This window comes from Odontesthes bonariensis, chromosome 11 (assembly GCF_027942865.1).
Source record: "Odontesthes bonariensis isolate fOdoBon6 chromosome 11, fOdoBon6.hap1, whole genome shotgun sequence".
Classification (NCBI taxonomy): Eukaryota; Metazoa; Chordata; class Actinopteri; order Atheriniformes; family Atherinopsidae; genus Odontesthes; species Odontesthes bonariensis.
In genome coordinates this window covers 32651232-32667053 of record NC_134516.1, presented here as the reverse complement: position 1 = coordinate 32667053, position 15822 = coordinate 32651232, and the positions used below count along the sequence as shown (strand labels likewise).

General features: G+C 46.7%; 1 protein-coding gene across 1 annotated transcript; it reads right to left on the bottom strand.

Moving 5' to 3' along the window:
- Positions 1-6716: 6716 nt before the first annotated feature.
- LOC142391252 (ribonuclease inhibitor-like) lies at positions 6717-15370 on the bottom strand. The gene is made up of 4 exons (XM_075477022.1): positions 15321-15370; positions 13700-13873; positions 7580-7756; positions 6717-7067 (listed from the first exon to the last, which is right to left on the bottom strand). Exons 1-4 carry the CDS (start codon positions 15368-15370, stop codon positions 7055-7057), a joined length of 414 nt encoding a protein of 137 aa, XP_075333137.1. The 3' UTR covers positions 6717-7054.
- Between the last annotated feature and the right edge of the window lie 452 nt (positions 15371-15822).

The window sequence follows — 15822 nt, the reverse complement described above, 5'->3', positions numbered from 1 at the left end:
TCTCTTTATGTATATGTGACATTATTGTGGTCATTAACTCGTGTTTCCCTGTTCCAACAGATATCCTTTGAATGGTGTTACAGTGCCGCCGCCACCGCGCCCCCTCCCCCCCTTTCTGTCTTCTCAAACCCCAGCTGGTCGAGGCGGATGGCCACCCTTCCTGGTTCTGGTTCTGCCAGAGGTTTCTTCCTGTTAAAAGGGAGTCGTTTCTCTCCACAGTCGCCTCAGGCACGCTCAGGACGGGAGATTGGACCGAAAAAGAAAAAGTTTTCAGTGCAATCTGTTGGTTTCCTTAGCTAGGAAATTGTTTTTGAATTGGCTCTATATGAACGAATTGGATTATTTTATGAATAATTATGATTACAATGAATTGAATTCCAATTGGCTTGAATTGGACTTTATTATCTAAGTGCCTTGAGATGACATTTGTTGTATTTGGCACTATATAAATAAAAATGAATTGAATTGAATTGGTTGCCATGGCAGCAGAGCTGATTCAGGACCAGTTAACACTGACCAGGAGAGTTGGTCAAAGTGTCTCCGTCAGCTGTGGAACTGACCAGTGTGATTAATGCTGACGTATTCTGGTACCAGAAGAAAGAAGCAGAAACATTCAGACTGATTCTTGATGTTCCTAAAGATAGTGGTGATGTTTATAAAGGTTATGGTCATCCCCAGGAAGATGATTTCTCAGCTGTGAATAAACAGAGCAGCTGTGAGTTGCAGATACAGAACGTTAAACTCCATCATTCAGCCACCTACTGCTGCAGGTGTTGGAAGTCTGGTCTCTGCAGCCTGTACAAAAACCTTCAGATGAAAACATCCAAAGTGAAAAGAGAGAAAGATCTTCCTTCCAGGTCCCCACATTTCCATCAGGTTAGTTCTATTTCATCCTGGATGACCGCCAGAGGCGGTGCTTCAAGCGCTGAATGATACATCTCACGCATGCGCAGGTCGAGTGTTTATACCAACAAAGTCACACGTGACCCCTGATGACCCCAGAGAGCCTATATCTTCCGGTGACATCAGCGGATCTGTTCCTTTTCATCTTCTCGCTCGCAGGTATTACCGCGTCTACATGCGAGACGAATTTCTCAAACCATACGTTACTGCTTCATTGTTCGCTGCTGGTGGCCTTGCGACGTTCCATCGAAGCTGCGAGCTGCTCGCCCTTCAGAGACCGCAACGAACTCCGCCGAGAGGTCTGTAACTTTGTTTATTCCTCGGCTGATGAAGTGTACTGCCAGTTGTCGGTGTAGGCAGCGTGTTCGCTCCTTTACCCGGTGCTGTGCAGCCGCAAGTAAGTAACAGCTTTTTTTGTTTATAGTTATGTTGTTGGTGAAGGCTATGTGTTTGCTAGCCCTCTCCCGGCATCTGTAATCTGCATACGTTAAAGCGTGGCCAAATCGGTTGTGCCGGTTTTTTCTCTGTTGCAACTTTTTGTTTGCTGCTACTGTTCTGCCCCTCTCCTGGTGAAGGCGGCGTGTGCGCTCCCCGCTCCCAGCACAGGCGGCCTATATCCATCTATAGATAAATAAATAAATAAGTAGATAATAAATATATATATATATATATATATATATATATATATATATATATATATATAGGCTGCTCGGCCTGTATGGCTCCTCTACAGCTTGAGGATGGCCATGATTTGTGTCCCTCGTATCTTGGCCTCGGACATCTTAGGCAGGGTCTTTCAGACGAGTCCTGCATGAACTGTGGTATCTTGCCTCATGCTGTCAGAGTTGCTAGGCTGGCTGAGGTAGAGCACCTGTTGGGCCCTCCCTTGTCTTCCCAGTTGACCCCTGACCAGCGGCTGGCCCCAGTTCGGTCTAGCCAACCCCGGCGTCGGCCTGCTGAGACTGCAGGCCCCACCTCCGGGAAGAGGGCTAAGGGGTCCGGGCTTACCTCCAGAGTGGATCAGCTAACAGCGGAGCTTGACAGCATGAAGTCCCTCCTCCTGGCCCTCCAACCTGGGGCTGGGGCAAGCCAGCCAGGTGCTCTTGTTCCTCCGACGGCCTCCTTCGGGTCAGAGGAGGATGCGTTTTCCATAGCAGCTTTGGCTACTATGTTTCAGCCCACGGGGCCGACCGTTGGCTTTTTTTCCAAGCAGCAGCTCAGCTACTGGGCTGCTTCCACCAGGGACCCGTGGGTTCTTTCCACCTTGACCCACGGGTACAAACTTCAGTTCCGACGCCGGCCCACAACCCATGGCCGAGTCAGGATGACTACTCATCCGTGACCCGGCGAAAGCCCAAGCCCTCGCCCAGGGGCTGTTCGTCCTCCTGGACAAGGCTGCCATCGAACCGGTAGACCCCCTGTTGCACCCCGGGGGGTTCTACTCGACTTACTTTCTGGTAGCAAAGAAAGATGGCGGATTCCGTCCTATCCTCGACCTCAGGAACCTCAACAGGTTCCTGAAGGTCTTGAGGTTCCATATGCTGACCACTGCAGAGGTTCTGCGTACGGTCTCCAGAGGGGAGTGGTTTACCTCAATAGACCTGGAGGATGCCTACTTTCACGTTCCTATAGAGCCACACCATCGGCAGTTTCTGCGATTCGCCTTTCAGGGCCGTCATTTCCAGTTCAGGGTGCTACCATTTGGTCTCTCCCTCTCCTCACGGGTGTTCACCAGGTGTGTGGCGGCAGCCCTCTCGCACCTACTGTCGCGGGGCATGAAGATCTTGCCGTATCTGGACGACTGGCTCGTCTGTGCGCCGTCCCAGTCTCAGGTGGCCCTTGACACGACGTGTCTTCTTTCCCATGTGGCCCGTTTGGCCTGGCCCCATCACAGAGCACGGTTTTTCTTGGGGTGACCCTCGATGCGGTCACCATGAAGGCCTGCCCGTCGCCACGGCGGGTGGATGACACCCCCCGCCGCCTCCTCCCGTTTCGGGAAGGCAGGCGGTTCCATTACGTGGAGTTCTTACGTGTCCTGGGGAAACTGACAGCTGCGGCTGCCGTGGTCCCTTTAGGATTGCTATCGCTGCGTCCCCTCCAGAGGTGGTTGCACAGCTTTCACCTGGATGCCAAGAGACACCGGCAAAGGAGGCTCAGGGTGTCCCACCGTTGCCTTCTTGCCCTGGCCCTGTGGAGGAAGCGTTCGTTTCTCCTCCAGGGCATGCCCATGGGTTCCATTGCATCCCGTCGGGAGAGAGTCACGATGGATGCCTCCCTCTCGGGGTGGGGCACCGTGTGGCAAAACCGGACAGCTCAAGGGCTGTGGCCGGCGCGGGACCGCTCGCAGCACATCAACGCACTGGAGCTGCGGGCTGTGCACAGGGTGCTGCAGGCTTTCCTCCCTTTCTTGAGGGGCCGGCATGTACTTGTGCGGTCGGACAATGTTTAGGCCGTCTCCCACATAAACCACCAAGATGGCACCAGGTCTGCACTGCTGCTGCAGGTGTCCCAGGACCTCCTGCTGTGGGCAGCACCACGCCTAGCCAGCCTGAGGGCAATTTATTTGCCCGGGGAACGAAACCAGATGGCGGACTTGCTCTCCCGTTGCAAGCCTCCGCCGGGGGATTGGCAGCGTCATCCGGAGGTGGTTCTCAATATCTGGACCACCTTCGGCAGAGCACATGTGGACCTCTTTGCCTCAGAGGAGTCAAGCCATTGCCCCCTCTGGTTCTCCTGGACAGAGGAGAGCAGTCCTCTGGGCCAGGATGCTCTTGCCCACGACTGGCCAGAGGTTCTCCTCTATGCTTTCCCGCCGATCCCTCTGATTGTCCCAACACTACAGAGGGTCCTCCAGCAAGGCCACAGGCTGCTGTTGGTAGCCCCCTTTTGGCCAGGGAGGACGTGGTTCCCACTGCTGCACAGGCTCTGCAGCGGTTCCCCATGGCGCCTCCCCGACAGGAGAGATCTCCTGTCTCAGTTGCAGGGTCGGATCTGGCATCCCGACCCTTCCCGCCTGCAGCTGTGGATCTGGCCACTGCAGGGCCCGACCCGCTGCTGACTGAGTGCTCTGGCGATGTCTGCCATACCATCCTAAACGCGAGGGCGCCTTCTACCCGGGCGCATTATGAACAGAGGTGGTGACTGTTCACTACATGGTGCTTGGACAGGGGTGAGGACCCTGTGCACTGTCATGTCCCTAAGATTCTGGAGTTCCTCCAGTCACTCCTGGATGGCGGCCGGTCCCCGCTACCCTGAGGGTGTATGTGGCAGCCATTTCCTCTCGGCATGCTCGAGTGGATAGCGGCACGGTGGGGAGCCACAGGTTGGTGTCCCTTTTTCTGAAAGGTGCGCAGCGGTTGCGCCCCCCACAAGTGCGGCGCATCCCGCCATGGGGTCTGCGCCTGGTGCTCGGCGCTCTGTGCTCACCTCCCTTTGAACCCCTTGCTCAGGCGGGGCTGAGGTGGGTCTCCGCTAAGACTGCCTTTCTCCTCGCCATCGCATCAGCGAAGCGCGTCGGGGAGCTGCATGCTCTGTCGGTGAGCGACTCCTGCAGGAGGTGGAACTCGGATGGCTCGGGGGTTTCCCTATGGCCAAACTCCGCCTTTCTCCCGAAGGTTCTGTCTTCATCGAACCTCAACAGACCTATCCACCTGGCACATTTTGTTCCCCCAGAGGTGGAGGATAGGTTACAACTACTGTGCCCTGTGCGGGCTCGGAGAGCCTACGTGGCCGCGACTGCTGATATCAGGCAGTCGGACCAGCTCTTCCTCTGCTACGGTGGCCCTCGGAGGGGCTGTGCGCTCTCTAAGCAGCGACTGTCCCACTGGGTGGTGGACGCCATCACCCAGGCATATAAAGGAAGTGGGCACCCCCCGCCAGCTGAGCTTCCCCTGGAGGACATCTGTGAGGCAGCGTCATGGGCGTCACCGAGTACCTTCTCCAGGTTCTATCAGGTGAATGTTGCCACTCCCCATCCGTTGGGTGTGGTCCTGCTGCCCGACTCTGCTGCTTCCTCTCAGTAAAGTACGTGCTGGGTTCCTCGTGACTTTTCTGGTATGAGTCATCCAGTGCTTGAAGCACCGCCTCTGGCGGTCAGTAAGGATGAAATAGAACGAAAGTTACGTATGTAACTACGGTTCTATGAATCCTGGATGACCGCCAGAGCGTTCTGTCACTCAGAATCCTAGTGTACTCGCGAGAAGATTCTGTAGGAACAAATCGGCTGATGTCACCGGAAGATATAGGCTCTCCGGGGTCATCAGGGGTCACGAGTGAATTTGTTGGTATAAACACTCAACCTGCGCATGCGCAAGATGTATCATTCAGTGCTTGAAGCACCGCCTCTGGCGGTCATCCAGGATTCATAGAACCGTAGTTACATACGTAACTTTCGTTGTCTCTAAAGCTGCTCGTCTCTGAATGAATCAAGGCAAGGCAATTTTATTTCTAGAGCACAATTCGTACACAAGGCAATTCAAAGTGCTGTACAGCTACGTAAAATCACAAGAAGGCAATAAAATCATAAAAGAAGGCAATCACATTAGGTGCGTTTATATGGACACGTTTAATCTGATTAAATGCACGTTTAAACCGATTACACGTGTAAAGAGATTAAATATGCGTCATGTAAACAGTCAAATAATCTCCTTAAATATAAACGGGTTAAATATTTAAGCCGATTACAATAGGTGGTTTGGACCGTTCATATAATCCGATTGAAGGAGGAAATTCCCCATATATACAGGCGCACCTGGATAAACCGTTTATTAGAACACGTTTCATGTTACTGCGCAAGTGTAAGGGCGCGCGAGATAACGTTAGAGGTTAGATAACGGAAGATATCGAAGTTAAAATGACGGCGACGGTGAAGAAGAACAAAAATTGGTCGGGGGAGGAAACGGTGTTTTTATTGAAAACGTTGCAAGAGCAAAATATAATGTCAAAACTGGACGGGAGGAAGATGAGGAACTCGGAAATCTTTAATGATGTCCACAGCCTTGAAAGAGGCAGGGTTTGACCGGTCCGTTGACCAAATTAAGTCAAGATGGAAGCCCTGAAGGCCGCCTACTGCAATGCCAAAAGGCAAAATGGTAAAAGCGGATCAAGCCCGGCCAATTTCGCGTACCAGACAGAAATGGACGACATACTGGGAGGCAGACCCCTTTCGGACGTCAGCCATGGTGTCAATGTCGGATTTGAGGAGGAGAGAAATGTTACTAGTAAGTAGCCAAATATCTTTTTTCTATGTGTGTAGCACAGAGGCGGCGCTACAGGGTTGCTTGCAGTTGCTATAGCAACCCCAAGAAATTACTCAGCAACCCTAAAGCAACCCCAGACTTTTTGTCAAAACGACCTATTTAAAACAATAATCCACGCTTTGCTTGACATTTTAGTAAAACGGCATTGAACACGTCCAAATAAACCTCTGGCCGATTGGCATAAGAGACGGCATTTTCACAGCAATGAATGAGATGGACAGGTATGCCTGTCAGTGGTGCGTGTGTGCGTGTGTGCTTGCGTGCGCAGACTGGGGCTGTCCTGCCCCTTGGCCTTCTATGCAGTTTTTTTTTAAAGAAAAAAAAAACAGAGCACCTCATTTTTTCATGTAACACAAAGCAAAGAAACAGCTCAGACATACTGCAACATTTGTTAAAACATCGTCCTATCGGATTAAATTGCTGTAACATGTAAACTCGGAAGAAATTTAATCTCTTTATTTCTGGCTCATGTATACAGTTCGGTCGAATTCTAATAAACCGATTACATGTAATCTCTTTAAACGAAACGTGTCCATATAAACGCACCTACTGACAACTTCTCATTTCCACTGATGGATTGTTATCAAATCCATCCGAATCAAACAAAGTGAGATGTAACCAGGTCAAGCTGGAAGCAAAGAGAATAAAACAGGTGACAGATTTTACACGCTGGCTTTTCTTTAAATTCAGGTGGAACTGCAGGTAGTGATGGCAGCTGGCTTTATGGATCATTTCATTACTGATCATTTCTAACAACTTTAACTTTATTATTCCAAAGGAAGAAACACACAGAATATAAACACATCAACATGATATACATCATCATCCAGTCCGAGTCTCTCTGCACACAAGCTGCTGCTGCTTCATCCTCTCAGCTCACATCGTCCTGTTCATCACAATAACCATCTGTAGAGAGAAGAAAGAAGAGAGGAGATAAAGGAGTGTTTCAGAGCATCTCTTCCTCAGCTGTCAGCTGCCATCAGCTTTAATAAATATAATAGAATAAATAAAGTCTAAAGCCCCGTACACACACGTCGCTGCTATTTACTCGCTCAGCGAGTGAAGTCAATAGAATGTCTATGTGTTCACGCGAGGCGAGTAGGCGAGGAGAGTACAAGCGATGCGATGTGGGCGGATTCCGAGATGAACATATTTCAACTTCGAGCGACGCGAGTAAAGCGAGTAAAAGCGAGTAGCCAATTAAAATGCAGAATACAGATTATTGACAGGTGACGTTGTTTCCGTACGGACTCTATTGGCGTTACATGCAAACAGCGGGAACCATGACAACCAAGTCAGCAAAAGCACCCAAGCGAGTGGCGAGTAGGCGAGTGAGCGAGTAAATAGCAGCGACGTGTGTGCACGGGGCTTAATAAAATACAGCTGAGAGCTGCATGGACCTCCAACCCTCTACTGACATCAGAGTCTGCAGTTTGCTGTGTGGACTCTCCACAAGATCAGACAGCTCCTTCACTGCTGATTTCATTAGGAAGTTCCAGCCCAGGTCCAGTTCTGTCAGATGGGAGGAGGGGTTGGACTTCAGAGCAGAGGCCAGAGAAGCACAGCTGATCTTTGACAAACTGCAGCCCCACAATCTGAATAAAGAATAAAACATGTGAGCTGAAGTTAACAGGATGCAGGTTAAAACAGTCCAACAGAACAAGTGAAAAAGAGCTCTCATTAATATTAATGACAACATGCTGCTGCTTCAATAAAGACGGAGTGACTTCAGCTCTTAAACTCTGCCAGCTCCACCAGTGGCTCCATCCATACAAACTCATGTTGTGCAGCCAAATGATTCAAGTTTCAAAGAAAACAAACATGTCAGGAGGAACTTTGGAGCAAATGGGAACAAACTGATAGAAATGGAGATCAGGTTCACTGTTTTATTGAAGGTTAAAGGCACAAAAACATGGTGCAGTGATGTTTAATGGAATCATGGAATCAAACTTCTTTAAAGAGTCGACAGCAGCAGAACTTGTTACTGTGACTTGTTGTGTTTGAATATTTCAGTCAGTCCAAACATTGCAGAGCCTTAGAAAAGTGTTGGAAGCATCCAGAGGTGGACTGATTGATCAGTTTGGCTGATTAATGGATGCTGATGGACGCTTTGACTAACTATCAGAATCAGTGGAGTTTGAGGCTGATGGTTGGGAGACCTCCTCCATCTCCAGCAGGAAGCTACAAAGCTGAAGCTACAGATCTGTTCTTCTTCAACTTAAATCTGAGTTTCTGCTCTCTGATAAACTGCTGAGCGTACAAATGTCTCCTTCATTCAGCCTCTGTGGAAACTGAGAAATGGATAAGGAGTTGGAGGAAAACATGAGGGAGAAGCACAGCTGAACCGGATACAAACGAGAAGCAAGTTCTCCCAAATAAAATAGGAAGTAAAGCTAACAAGATACAGAAGAGGAGCTGATTTCATTAGAAACATGACTGGAATACAGAACATGGAAGTAGAGCAAAAACTGAGTCAACACAAAACAACAACTTTACAAAAGTAAAAGAAAGACAAACCAAACAGACATTTTCCTTCTTTTCCTTTAAAATCATTAACCTGGAGGAAGCTAATGTGGTACAACATTTGCATCAGGGTGTTGCACATCCCCATATCTCCTATAGGTCTGTGGTGGAAAGTGTGATGTGCCTGGCAGCATCTGTTGGGGCAGCAGCATCAGAGCCAGAGAGACAAACAAACTGCTCTGCAGCCCCAGGAGCAGAGTATGGAAAGAAGAATGTTGCTGAGGCTGCTCAATAACCCGGAAAACACTTCACACCCTCCACATAACACTGTGAACAAACCAGTTTTAATCCACTATGTGCCTTTCCAAAAATCATTTTGGAATCCAGCTCTGTCACTAGTGTGTCACTTACTTCTGCCACTTGTACGGTCACTTTATATTTTTAAATAGTTCATAGTTGTATAAAACATTTTATTGTTATGTTTTGCTACTGGATTTAAGGTAAACACAAGAAACTTGCGCTGAAGAAAAAATGAACCACTCAGTGAATAATTCCCTATACTCCCTACATAGATCAGTGATCTATCAACTCCTTAACCAGTTTCTCCATCTCTTTTTGCCGTCTAGACTTAACTAAATGTACTCTTTCAACTCTCTATCTTGCAGCCCAAATCTTTCTACACCATAGGAGTAAATTATATATCCCATCTTCTCTAGCCTATCTCTTGTATTTCCTCCTAATCTATCTAATATTATCGACAAATCTTTATTGACTGCCTCCCATTCTTTGTTGCTATTTGCCCTAGGCCACAACTCCAGCTTTCCGCTCCATATTTCTCTCTATAACTAATAATAATAATAATAATAATAATAATAATAACTTGGACTTATATTGCGCCTTTCAAGGTACCCAAGGTCGCTTAACAAAAGAAAAGAAGGGGGGAAGCGTAAGGCCGGAGGGGTGGGTTTAAGAAGAGTAGGACATGGAGAAGAGATGTGTTTTTAGATTATTTTTGAACTGTAGTAGAGAGGGGGCAGAACGGATGTGAAGTGGCAGATTGTTCCATAGGGTAGGGGCAGCTGAACAGAAGGCACTATCTCCATATGTTTTTAGTCTGGTACGAGGAACGGAAAGTAGGTCCTTGTCTGAGGAGCGCAGAAGCCGCGACTGGGAGTATGTATGTCAGGGAAATGTACTTAGGTGCAAGTAGGTGGAGAGATTTGTAGGTCAAGAGAAGGATTATATAGGTGACTCGTGCTTTGACTGGGAGCCAGTGAAATTGCTTTAGGATGGGGGTGATGTGCTGCCAGGGCTTGGTGTGAGTTAGCACCCTGGCAGCTGAGTTTTGGACATACTGCAACCTGTCAAGGGCCTTACTGGGTGGCCCAGACAGGACACCATTGCAGTAGTCCAGGCGGGAGGAGATAAATGAGTGGATGAGGGTCTCTGTTACTGAGTCAGATAATGAGGGCCGGAGTCTTGAAATGTTTCTGAGGTGAAAAAAGGCAGATTTAGTGATGCTCTTGATGTGGGACCGAAATGAGAGAGTGGAGTCCAGGATCACACCCAGGTTCCGTACCTCTGGTGATGGAGAGATGGAACAGCCATCTATGACCAGGGCCAGATCACTAACCTTCTTCAGCAGGGGTGCCGGGGCCACCACCATGAGCTCCGTTTTGCTGCTGTTGAGTTTGAGAAGGTTAGAGGTCAACCAAGCTCTGATTTGCTGCAGGCAGTTGTTGAGTTGCATGGGTGGGAGCTGAGAGGAGGGGTTTGTGCTGATGTACATCTGAGTGTCATCAGCATAGCAGTGAAAACTGAGTCCATGGTTTCGGATAATTTGTCCTAGGGGGAGCATGTAAATGGTGAAAAGAAGGGGACCCAGGACAGACCCCTGGGGGACGCCATGGTTAACTGCTGCAGTGATGGAGTTGGAACCTTTCAGAATGATGTATTGTTTCCTGCTTGAGAGGTAAGACTGGAACCAAGATAACTGGCCTATTCACCTCAGTATCAGCTGCATCCCTTCTTAGAACCTCCTCCTCCACCATCAGGATGCTCTCTATGGTGGTCCTGTAGAGGTTAACCAGCAGGTGATGAGGGAGGTGGGCCTGGTTTAACTTCCTGAGGAAGTAAAGGCGCTGCCCTGCTTTCCACCTGCCAGGAGATGTTGGTGGACCAGGTCAGGTTAGCCCAGATGTGGACTCCGAGGAACTTAAAGCTCTCCACCCTCTTGACTTCCTCTCCCCTGATGGACGGAGGTGAGCATGGACTTCTTGGATCTCCTAAAATCCACAATAAGTTCCTTATTCTTGGATGTGTTTAGGCCCAGATTGTTGTGGAGACACCGGTGGGTCAGGTGCTGGACCTCCTCCCTGTTGGCCGACTCGTCATCGTTTGTCCTACAGCGGTGGTGTCGTCAGCTAACTGGGTGGGTGGGTTTACTTCAGAACTAGTTGCCACACAGTTAAAATGCAAAGAGGTCTTTAACTCAGAGCTTTAGTCCCTGTGTTACAATAAAGCACTGGTTTGAAAGTTGGATGAGCTTCCAGTGGCCTGATAGTGTAACCATGGCTACTGGTGAACATGCTTCTCTCCCTTTTCTGACTCTTTCTACATTAAAGTCAACATTTGAAGTTGGTCAGTGAAACACTGTCAAGTTATTTCTGTCACATTTTAGAGAAAAAAATCCAAACTTTTCTGGAAAATGAAATCTAATGAAAACGCTATTCCATTCTGGTTAAATGTGATGATTAAAAAGGTCAAACTTCCTCAGTACTGACTCAACTTGCTGCACTCTGACCTGTTATTGTGCAGCTGAATCATGGATTTTCTGTCAGTTATGGCTGACAATCTGACATTTTTAACATTGATCAGAACAATCTTTGAGTTTGGTTTTAATGTCAGAAATAAACAACAATGCATCACTTCTGCCTGACCACATTTAAATGATTTACTGTGTTTATCTTTTTAATCTGGGACATCTGGAAATTCATCAGTGAATGGGTGGAGCCTTTCTGTTCGGAACTTCAGATGAAATGTTGAACAGAACCTGCTTCAGAGCAGGTCATGTGATCACCAGCTGTTACCACGGTGATCTGACACTGAAAACTCTGACTGACTTTAGGCCCAACAGTCCTCGGTAAGCCATCAATCTGTCCTTGTAGCACAGCCCTCTGAAGAGGTGGCACCACCTCTCTGTGCTGGCAGGGCTCTGCTGCACATCTGTTACTTCTGGATTTTTACATTTTTAAACACAAATCAAACAGCTTCTTCTTCTTTGGTGTAATTCTGAATTCCACTCTGGTTTCTGCACTTTTTTATGGATTCTTTTAGCATGTGATCCTCTCAACTTTGGTGATTTTTCATCCTTCGTGTTTAAAATAAAGTGCTGAGTCAGTGCTTTGCCATTTCCTCCAGTCTGTCACTAATTACTGGGTGAAGGCTAAAACCCAAAGCAGACTGAGTCATTGTAGTTAAAGTGACTGACCTCTGAACATTTGTCATGTTCAAATGAGCAGCAGAACCAGCAGATCTGTCAGTTTGGGTTGCAGTTTAATCTTCATTCAGCTTTCCAAACTTTACTGATCAAAGATCTCTCAGATGGACCCAGAAAGGTGAGTCAAAGCTACATTTCAGCTGCTTAAGAAAAATGTTTTTTACGAGGATAATTTTTCTAAGGAACAGCTCTGTTTCAGTCTATGAAAGTGAGAAAAGAATTGCTTTGGTAGGTGAAAAAGATGTAAGGGAAGATTAATTCAGACATGTGGAAACACTGAATATTTGGATATTTCCACGCATCACTAAATCATTTACACTAAAACACAAGAACTAAAAGAGAGATGATTTTAGTTTGAAGCTAACTTTGATTTGATATCAAATCTTCTCTTTTCTGTTATTCTTCATATTTTAGTGGCTGGCCTTCTCTTCTATGCGGTGGTGTGCTGGGAGGCAACTTTAAGAGGAGAGATGTCAGCAGACTGGACAGGCTGCTGAGGAAAGCTGGCTCTGTGGCTGCTGCAGAGCTGGAGTCCTTAACATCAGATGCAGAGAAAAGGACTCTGAACAAGCTGCTGTCCATCATGGACGATGAGCAACTGTGATCTGTGCTGAGTGCTGACAGAAACAGCTGACATTAACAAAGTGTGTCAGTGCTGCAGGTTATTTTCACCAGCACTCATGGAAATATAGTGTGGAGGAGGTGTCTAAGAAAGGATTGCAGTTCCCACAGTCCCTGAAGGCAGCATGATGGGGGTCCCTTCAGCCTCCTCTGTTATTCTGGCAGTCAGGATTTAACACCCCTGTCAGCTGACGTCCTGGCTCTCAAAGCAGGTCAGCAGCAAAAGTTTGAAAGTGAAAAAACGGGTCAGAAGGTGGAAAAAAGTTCAGAATCTGACAGAAAGTTTGAATCTGAAAACAGAAAACATCTCAAATATGAAGAAATGAGACTAAAGTGGAAATAAAAAAGCTGCTCACACACTCACAACTTCCATCCATCGTCCAATCATGTTATTCTTCTTCTGATAAACTCTTCTTTGTATTTTCCTCACAGTCACTAAATGTCAGCATCACTTTCAGTTGGACTTGGCATTGTGTAACAGAGGGAATTATTGATAGAATTCATGAAATAAAGCTCAACTGAAAGTGATTTCCTTTCAGTTATTAGTGTGAGAAGGTTTTTGGCTGGATTTTGTCATCATGAGTGAATCTGACTGAAGATAACTGCTGCTGTGATGAAAGCTGTTTTCTAACCAAGTCAAAGATTGTTCATTTCCAACAGTGTTGGAGGGGAGTTTGTTAGTATCAGCTGATTAACGGGCTTTTGGAGTTTTGCTGCTCCAAACTGTTGTTATTGTTTCAGCCAGAAATATTCACCAACTCTGGAGCTCTAGAAGCATCAGCCAGTGATTCTAGATTTGTTTCTGTCCGACAGATTCACTGTGTTTTCTCATTATTTAATGAATCATCATTTCATCAACTAAACCACTGAAGAAGAAAACAGACTTTACCATGAAGACCAGCACAACTTTCACATCATATTAATCTGAACAAACAACTAAAACATGGTGTCTGACCTCAGAGTCTTCAGTCCACAGTGAGGACTCTGCAGAAAGCTGCACAGCTCCTTCGCTGCAGAGTCACCGATGTTGTTGTAGCCCAGGTCCAGTTCTGTCAGATGGGAGGGGTTGGACTTCAGAGCAGAGACCAGAGAAGCACAGCTGATCTTTGACAAACTGCAGCGCTCCAATCTGAATAAAGAATAAAACATGTGAGCTGAAGCCAACAGGATGCAGGTTAAAACAGTCCAACAGAACAAGTGAAAAAGAGCTCTCATTAATATTAATGACAACATGCTGCTGCTTCAATAAAGACGGAGTGACTTCAGCTCTTAAACTCTGCCAGCTCCACCAGTGGCTCCATCCATACAAACTCATGTTGTGCAGCCAAATGATTCAAGTTTCAAAGAAAACAAACATGTCAGGAGGAACTTTGGAGCAAATGGGAACAAACTGATAGAAATGGAGATCAGGTTCACTGTTTTATTGAAGGTTAAAGGCACAAAAACATGGTGCAGTGATGTTTAATGGAATCATGGAATCAAACTTCTGTAAAGAGTCGACAGCAGCAGAACTTGTTACTGTGACTTGTTGTGTTTGAATATTTCAGTCAGTCCAAACATTACAGAGCCTTAGAAAAGTGTTGGAAGCATCCAGAGGTGGACTGATTGATCAGTTTGGCTGATTAATGGATGCTGATGGACGCTTTGACTAACTATCAGAATCAGTGGAGTTTGAGGCAGATGGTTGGGAGACCTCCCCCATCTCCAGCAGGAAGCTACAAAGCTGAAGTCAAGGAGGAGTTAGAGTGTTAAGTTCAGTGTTTCCATTCAGTCTTTAAACATCACAGCTTCCATCAGAGTCACATGATTTAGAAGCAGACAGAAACACAGCAGGCAGCAGCTCCACTGAGAGACTCATCTTCAGGAAATCCAAACACTGGACTAATGAGCAGATCAGTACAGATGCTCGCTACCAAAGCAGAAACTAAAAGATGTATCTTCTGCTGTTATCGGCTCATCCTGTTTTGTTACTGATGATCTCAGCTCAGCAAAGAACACCATGTGAGCAAAGCATCTTCTCACACTGACAGTCAGCTAAATAAGGCATTATCCGTCTTTATTTCACCAATACTTTAAGACCAATGACTGAATGAACGCGTACTATTGCACTGTTAGCTCAGAGCTGCCATGTTGTTGTTATTTGGGGCTATCGGGGGCTTTCTATACATGCGTCTAGTGGCGCGGCACGCGTCGATGATGTCATAGACAGAAGGAAATGTCTCATGCATAGAAGCAAGCATCCGTCTTCTCTGCCCTATAAAAGCTTCCTGAGAACTCTGCATCTCTGAGCATTTGCATCACAGCTTCTGTATGTAAACCTTCCCTTGCCGCAGGATAATTAATGTCCTCTGCTTTTGAACTTCAGACAGTATTCCTGAGTATTCTTATTCATTTTCCTGACAAACTGAAAACATGCAGTCATCATGACTCTGAGGAGTCTGGGGAGGAAATATCTGATAAAAACAGCAACATTTCTGTGGACTGTGGGGAGATGCTTTTGGACAGCTTCTAGATTTAGTCTGATAAAAAGCTGTAAAATATCCTTTTTTGTGCCATTTTAATATTAGGACTCAGACTTGGTGAGCAGCAGGACTTGCAGATCCTGATTGTAGTCATCTACAGGCATCTGTTAATAAAAGTCACTTGGACATGATTTTTTCCCCAGTGTGTTCCAACATGTCTTATTCACTTCCAGTAACACTTAGAAGGATTCTGTGTGTTTGGGAAATACATTCAGCTTCTGATTCACTAAAGGATTATGTGGCTTTGTTGCCCGTTAAATGGCAGCAAACCAGAGGCTGCACATCTGTCTAATTCACAGTCGCCTTCACAAAAGGTCAGGTTCACCTCAAACCAGTGTTAATTTTGTCAACTAGGACGATGCCGAAAATATTTCATTAACGCCCCTTTTTCCCGTGACGATGACGCACAAAAATGCTTCCAGAAAATAAAAATATGACTAGAATAAAAAATGATTTTCGTTAACGAGACTAAGACAAGACGAAATTTACAAGCCATGGACGAATGGACATTAACAAATTTAATTGTTTATAATTAATTTGTAATTTGTAATTGTTA

Bases quoted from the DNA above. Each gene is read 5' to 3' on its own strand.
- LOC142391252 (XM_075477022.1), bottom strand. From the start codon at position 15,370: ATGCCTGTAGATGACTACAATCAGGATCTGCAAGTCCTGCTGCTCACC. The intron at 13,874-15,320 runs GTCTGAGTCCTA...TTCTTTATTCAG, and splicing joins CAAGTCCTGCTGCTCACCAA to ATTGGAGCGCTGCAGTTTGT. The intron at 7,757-13,699 runs GTCAGACACCAT...TTCTTTATTCAG, and splicing joins TGTGGACTGAAGACTCTGAG to ATTGTGGGGCTGCAGTTTGT.